This window comes from Sorghum bicolor, chromosome 6 (genome assembly GCF_000003195.3).
Source record: "Sorghum bicolor cultivar BTx623 chromosome 6, Sorghum_bicolor_NCBIv3, whole genome shotgun sequence".
Taxonomy (NCBI): Eukaryota; Viridiplantae; Streptophyta; class Magnoliopsida; order Poales; family Poaceae; genus Sorghum; species Sorghum bicolor.
Genome location: NC_012875.2, coordinates 60,120,018 through 60,127,485, shown reverse-complemented (window position 1 = coordinate 60,127,485; position 7,468 = coordinate 60,120,018). Strand labels below are relative to the sequence as shown.

The following is a 7,468-nucleotide window of genomic DNA, read 5'->3' as shown; positions in this document are numbered from 1 at the left end:
GAGAATGTTAGGTTGATCTCAGGCCCAGCCCAACGGCTGGGGCCTCTTACCCCCTGGATCGCGCCCTGATCGGGGGCGCCCAACCGATCCATGGTTGGTGGGCCCCCGACGCGCTGCGCTATATAAACAGGAGTGGGGGCCGCAGGCACGTGTGACGAAGTTCGCCGTGCACAAAACCCTACTCGACAAACCCTAGGCCATCCGATCGGCTTGCGCAGTGGCGTCGGGAAGCACCACTGCGCCTCTCTCCTACCCCGCCGTCGTCGGTCAGTGCCGGTGGAGGCCCGAAGGACGACGGGATCTACTCCGCCACCGCGTCAGCACTCTCAACATGGACGCCACCGGATCCGCTCTCGCCGGGAACGCTGATGGTCGAAACCCTAACCTATCTGTTTCTCTGTTTCTAGTAGTAGATTAATCATATGCATGTGCCACTGTTTACTGCTATATGTTATTTGTACCCCGACTCGATTCACTGCTAGTAGATCCTGTTTTTTATCAACGCCAACGCCGGCGGCGCGAGACACCGACCCACGCGCCTGCAGGAAGAGCGCGGCGGACAGCGCCGCCAGGCAGCCGGTCATGCCGACCGTGCTGACGTACAGCAGCGGCTTCCGGCCGACGCGATCGATCAGCACGATGGCCAGCGCGATGAACGCCGTCTTGAAGAACCCGACGGCGACGGTGGCGGCGAGGAGCTGGCGCTCGGTGGAGATCCCGGCGTCCCGGAAGATGGTCGGGCTGTAGTACACCAGCGCGTCGATGCCCGTGATCTGCTGGAAGCACTGGATGCCTACTCCGGTGACGAGCATCCGGGCGATCACCGGGGATGGCCTCGAGAGCTCCTGCCACACCGTCCTGTCACCGTACTTGCCAGCGGCGCCCGTGGTGGTGCCTGCCGCAGCAGCCTCGATCTCGGCGAGCCTCTCCTTAGCCTCGTCCTCGGTGTCGGTGACCTTGAGGAGCACGGCGCGCGCCTCGTCGGCCCTGCCCTGCATGACCAGCCACCGCGGCGACTCCGGGATCACGAGCAGCGCGAAGGCGATGGACACGGACGGCAGGATGCCGACGGCGAGCATGACGCGCCAGTTGATGTGGTCGGGGAGGCCCGAGAAGGCGTAGTTGGAGATGTACCCGAGGAGGATGCCGAGGTTGATGAAGATCTCCGGGAAGGACGTGAAGGAGCCCCTGGACACCGCGGGGGATATCTCGGCAATGTACACCGGCGCGATCATGATGCCGAACCCGATGCCGATGCCGGCCAGCAGGCGGCCCACCATGAGGACACCGAATGACGGGGCCAGCGTCATGACGGCCGCGCCGGCCTGGAAGACGACGGCGGCGAGGCCGATGGTCCACTTCCGGCCCAATGCGTCCGATGTCCTCCCGCCGGCAAGGCTGCCGAGGAGGGAGATGAAGCTGAGGCAACCCACCAGGACCTCCTGCTGCACCTCGTTGATGTGAAGATCCCTCTGAATGAACATAATGCAACCGCTCATCACACCAACATCTGACATTTGGGAGTAAATTATGAAACTTCATTAGCAACCTAACAACTAAGAGTAACAGTTAAACAAGAAGAAGCAGCCATTGTCATGACAAGGGAGAAAGTCAACCCGATTCTGTACCAACCATCTCCAAATCCTACGCACAGTCGATGGCCAAGAAACTCTCACGACCAATCAAGATCGAAATCTTCTTCCTCTACTAGTACTTTTCAACTGAAAAACTGGCTACCGAAGTCGAGAAGAGAAAATTTACCGTAGCCGAGCAGAACGGAGTTGAGGGAGGCGAACACGGAGCAGGCGAAGACATATCTCCTGCTGCTCTGGCGCTCACGGACACAGACGCCGCCGCCGTCCTCGCCTTCCTGCTCCAGAGGGAGCACGTCGTCCATGCGCACGTACTTGCTCTTCCTGCCCAAGAAGTCCGGCAGGGTCGGCAGGCCACTGGCGCCGCCGCCGCCGTTGGACGCCGACAGCTCGGCGCTCGGAAGCATCATGCTCTGCTCCATCTTCCCTCGCTTTCTTCCCAGCTCCCAAGTCCCAAATAGCAAGAGGTTTCTGTTCCTCTTGGATGGTGCTATTAGTGGACTAGGCAATGGTGGATCTGAGGACGGAGGAGGAAGACGAAGGCAAAAGATTTTAATAGGTTCATCGTGTACTTTTCGCGACGCGCGGTTTGGTCGTCGTTCAACTCATCGCGTTGGGGCCTGTGTTTTCAAATGGGGGCGTCTTTCGTATAAAACCCTTGGTTCTCAGTGATTCGTGTTTTTTTTATTTTGTTTTTAAAAGAGTCAGGTAGTTTTAGATTGATCAAAACTAACAAAAATTCACTAACATGTATAATACTGAATAAATATTATATTAGATTAATCATGAAATAGAAAATGTTTTCATAGTATACCTATTTAGAGCCACAAATGCCAACATATTTTAAGTTTGACTCGGTCCAAAGCTAGAATTGCATCCTTTGGGACAGAAGCAGTAGTACAAAAGGGACTAGTCAGCTCGTCAAGGACGTCAAACTCGAACCAGACATCGTTTCACCACACCCATAAGCTAATCCGATGAGCATACTCTGCATTTCAGTCGTTCAGTATCAAAAACTTCCAAATACACTGTAGTACATAATTGGGAATAAGAAGTTCTACAGTCACCCTATGAGCACTGCCTATAGAGAATATACAACTAAAATCCATTGATACATACATTACAAATGTACAATTGACAATACACAAGTTCGATATTGGAGATGACAATGGCGGCTTGTTCTGATATGACGTCACATCACATGTTAAATTTTCTGTAGCGTATTTATGTACGTATAACTAGAGAACATGACAAACAATCTTCTAAACCTGCAAATATACATGGAATATTTTGATTATCTTCAATTCAAAAAAGAGCCTCCTTATATTCGAGAAGAAGAAAGACAATCCCTAACTACTAAGTTAAACATGGTCCCTATTGTTTCCTGATACAGGTAAGATATTGACAGATGACATCTTTGATGACACATGGCAGCAACCAGCAAGTCAGTGATTCCTTTTATGTTGGCCATGATATATTGCGAGGAACAATATAAATATGATGCAATCAGAAACTTCGTTATGAACTTCTAGAGGCTACGTGGATTGATCTCCAACACTCTATTCAAGATGGCAGAAGAGAATGCTTTGTCCATGAAAATGCAGATATGGAACTCCTATACTTACCAAACCCACTGACTTCTGTGTGCAGCCATTGCCTCATAGCTTCGGGACGGGCTACTGTTAACTAGAGTATAGATTGACTGCTTTGACCTTGAGAAGGAGATCAAGGAAGAAAGCCAAATGTCAACTGGACCACTGTACTTGCGAAGAATATTCAGGCTTGCCTGCATTTACAAATAATCCAACATGGATTATCTTTCCTCCACACTAATATGTTCTTCCAGCAAGAAGAACAAGGTACAATCAGGACCAAAAGAAAAAGGATAAGGTAAACTAAAGATAAGGTGACCATAGCAATACAGAAATGATGTTCATTCAAAAACTAGCAAAGTGTGGCAAAGTCATCAACAAAATGGAGATGGCAAATGTAAGGCTGTAGCATTATAGTTTATGTGTTTCCAATTCCAAGAGATTATGAGATCCGTAGCTTCAGCTAAATATAGTACTGACAAAGTCAGGAAAGTAACACACATATTCTCTCCCTCTCTACAGTGAAAATCAGTCTGAAAAGTAAATCCAAATAAGGTTGTCGAAAGATTTAAGGGAAGAAACTTACTAGTTCCCAAGCTTCAACATTTCCTTGCCTGTTTGCATGGAGAAACTTGCTGTTCATATAGAAATAGAGTTTTTTAGACTCTTTCAGTGATAAAAAGAATACAAAACTAGCTCATAAATGCGACAGACATATGTGTAGTATAAAAAATGCACAAGTAAATGAAATGAGAACAAGTTGTGCACAGTCAAAGAACAACAGACCTGATGCCCAACATATTGGAATCCCAATGTTAACAAGCAATTTCAGCAATTCATGCATGTGGCTAATCATGCAGTGTTAAACCAGAAGCTGAACTAACCATATGCCATGATGAACATCTTTGTGGTTTGGATGGCCTGATACTCCATATGAATCAAATGTTACAATCTAAAATGGCATCAAATATTGCATCAGTAAGCAGGGGCAGTCAAAGGAAAAAATGTATTTTTTTTACAAGTGTAATAAATGAATTTAAAGGTATAAAATAACTGAATATCGTAGTGACTATTAGCAAGGAAATCATATTGATATTTGCAAATTATGGAAAATCATTAAAATGTATCAGATAGCAAGAATTCACTCTCAGGATTTTTAAGCAGAGTTCGCAAACCATAGTCACAAGTGTCTTTTCTTAAGAAAAGAAGTGATAACGTTTGAACAAGCATAACCCCAATATTTGTGATTTGCTAAATTATTCAGGAGAAGTAAAGGAAAAAAAGGAGAACTCAGAACTGGCGACTTGGCGAGAATTTCTTTGTAAACATGTCTTATATTACACAAAATGCAGACCAGCACATTTACTCGTGTTACTTCTCAAGGTAATTTAATACGAGTGAGAGGTAGCATACTAAAAAATGCAATGTATTTTGAAGTTCATAAGGTCCCTGAGTTGTGGCCACTACCGTGTCAATGGCCCATAGCAGGACATGCTCCATGGTAAGTTCTGCTACTAGTCCATGGTCCCATTGCTCATGAAATCCATCCTGTTAAATATATAGAGCCAAGATCACATGATTTTCAAACAGTATGTACAAGTATACAAGTATGGACTCAAAATAAAGTACCTGCAATTTCGGGTGGTCCAAGACTTTAACTTGTTCATGTGGAATCTGTAATGACATGAAGAAAAGAAAAAAACAAGAAAAAAAAAAACTGCTTCATGAACTGTACAAAGCTTGCTCTTTGAGAGCAAAATTAACTAGTTAAGGATCTGAGTACCTTAAGGGTTTCACATGCATGGTACAATTCTTCTTTACGAGTATTTCCAAGACCATCAGCATTACCTGTGGAAAGAGAAAGTTTGTTATGGGTAATTTATTGTTCACGTGTCAGGGGAAAAACACTATTAAACCTAGTGCTAAAAGCTTCCATAGCATTTGAGATGCACGGAGTGATATTTATAACTTGTTGGTTATCACTGTCATTAATTCATTACAAATCATGTTTACACAGCACAGCTGCACTGCATGTTTAAGCACCATGCTTGCATCAGAGACGAATATCTGGTCTGTGCTGTCAAGCTTACAGTAAAAAGACATCATGGTTGTCTATGACAATTTTATTATACATCCTAGCAGAGCAGAATTACAATGGTCATTCCTGTTTTGTGATGAGCTCAGATGAACAAATGTATAAAGGCAACAGAAATAAACCTACAGCGTCAGTTGCTTAACATCTAACCTCGAGACATGCACAGAATGTGAATGTTGTGACCTTTTGACTTAAGAAAAAGAATAGTTGGAGCAAAAAACCTGTAGCAACACAAAACATGAGAAAGCAATAAGAATCAAGCAACACATCAAACTAGAATTAAGCAGACGTTCCACAGACATGGCAATTGAGCATCCAAAACACAAGGAGAACTAACATACATGGACTCGTCGTCGGGGTGGGCGACGACGAGCAGCACGTTCCGGCTCCTCCTGTCGCCGCGGAGAGGGGGCATGAACTGCGGGCTCAGGGGCACACAGGACGGAGAGGAGTAGGAGAGAATCCGCCCCAGAGAAATCGCCCACAGGAGCACGGCTCCCGCCGCGAGGACCATCCAGATCCACGCCATGGAGAAGCAGCAAGCGCTGGAGGCTGGGAGGGAGGACGAGCGCCTACGAGATGAGAAGAAGACGGGCGGCGTTCCGGCGCGGCGAGGAGGGGTTGCGCAGGGCGGGTGGGAAGGCGATGGCAGCCGAGACCCGATGCGGTGGAGAGGACAACGGTGAGCTCCCGGCAATGCCGGCCAACGGCGGCGGCGGAAATGGAGCTGTGCCTGGTTCGGCCGTGGGCCGTGGCCAATAAGGGCCTGTCTGGATTGGGGGAATTCCAAAGGAAGATCATAGCTCATAGGGATGTGAAACACGGAGCTGAAGCGCACGTTTGGAATGGAAGAATTTGGATTTTTTCTTTCTTTCGATTCACATATCCAGATACTGTACCTATTTCACACGAAAAAAAATAGTCCAATTCAATCCTTTGTTTTCTTTTCCTTAGCGATTGCAAGAGCTGATGAAATACATAAAAGGGGCACATGAATCGGTGGTAGGAGTTGATATATAGGGAGTAAAGGTGACAAATTGACTTTAGTCTCAATTCCTTGCTTGTTTCGTAGAGGAAAAATAATAGAGAGAGTTGAATAATTTATATCCACTGTTTGGTGTGAGATTTTGAGCGAAAAATTATATAACAAATCATGATGGATAGTCATGATGTATTTTTCTTTTATTAAGAACACAGTTCTCACCCAATTACCACTCCCCTAGATAATTAGTTAATAGAAGTTGGGTCGTCTAAACTTCCATTCCTCTTCCCGCTAAAACTCTCGTTCCCATGAAATACATAAGAGACTTCTGAGCTTCAGTGAGCAAGAGAAAAAAAATGGCTTCAACTCATGATGATGACGCAAGCAGGGATCTGCTAGACTCTGTTGGGTGTTCTGGGGGGGGGGGGGGGGGGGCATCTTCTAAGATTCAGGTCTTCAAGTGATCTGTAGCTTTGTAAAAGGAAAAATAGTATCTACTACTAAGGGGGTGTTTAGTTTCCATAGAATCCAAAATACAAAATGTCAACTACTTTGGAGTGATGAAATGCAAAATGCTAAAAATTTTATGGTCATGTTTAGTTCCATCTAAAATGCAGAATTTATTATCCTCATGAAGCCTCTTGAGACTCATTTTGGAGTTTTTTTGGCCTCTTGAGGTCAAAATCCAAAATAGAGAATAACTACCTTTTTATCAAAAATTTTGCATGATGTTTAGTTCTATTTTGCAAAATGATGGACCAAAACCCAAAATTTTTTGAGAAAAAATGGAACTAAACACCCCCTAAGTTTATTATCAGAAATTAAGTTTGCAACTAAATCTATACTCATCATATTCTTGCTATCTAAACACGATACTGTAAAATTCATATGTTTTCTAATCCTCTGAATTTCTTTGTTTCAAGCAGGGCCTTAATTGACTTTAAGTATAAAAAATAAAAATGACACTTTTTATCCTAGACTATTGCTAGAGTTCAGGTTCCTTAGATCCTAATTGGACAATTTATCTACCCTCGGAATTGGTTACTATCTTTTAGTCTTAGTTAGAAGTGGTTTTCAACACAATACCATCTTTTTAAAAAGTACTGTTTGAATTTTTTTTTACTAACTTTGTCCTAGTGCCCCTTATCTGTCAATAGAAATGGACACCATCTCGTGTCGGTTTAAATTTAAAAATATAAATAAACAT

At 44.8% G+C, this 7,468-nt stretch overlaps 2 protein-coding genes across 3 annotated transcripts; both read right to left on the bottom strand.

Annotated features, from left to right (window-relative positions):
* On the bottom strand, positions 376-2,386 carry LOC8076470 (probable polyol transporter 4). 2 transcript variants are annotated; one of them, XM_021463921.1, is made up of 2 exons: positions 1,762-2,386; positions 376-1,510 (listed from the first exon to the last, which is right to left on the bottom strand). In XM_021463921.1, exons 1-2 carry the CDS (start codon positions 2,012-2,014, stop codon positions 381-383), a joined length of 1,383 nt encoding a protein of 460 aa, XP_021319596.1. In that variant the 5' UTR covers positions 2,015-2,386; the 3' UTR covers positions 376-380. The 2 variants fall into 2 exon arrangements, with proteins under 2 accessions (XP_021319596.1, XP_021319598.1); XM_021463923.1 differs by having other exon boundaries at positions 376-1,472.
* Positions 2,563-6,194, bottom strand: LOC8076469 (N-acetylglucosaminyl-phosphatidylinositol de-N-acetylase). The gene is made up of 9 exons (XM_002447284.2): positions 5,621-6,194; positions 5,430-5,500; positions 4,968-5,032; positions 4,814-4,858; positions 4,652-4,732; positions 4,069-4,136; positions 3,771-3,819; positions 3,218-3,378; positions 2,563-2,860 (listed from the first exon to the last, which is right to left on the bottom strand). The coding sequence occupies exons 1-9, from the start codon at positions 6,085-6,087 to the stop codon at positions 2,797-2,799; spliced, it is 1,071 nt and encodes a 356-aa protein (XP_002447329.2). The 5' UTR covers positions 6,088-6,194; the 3' UTR covers positions 2,563-2,796.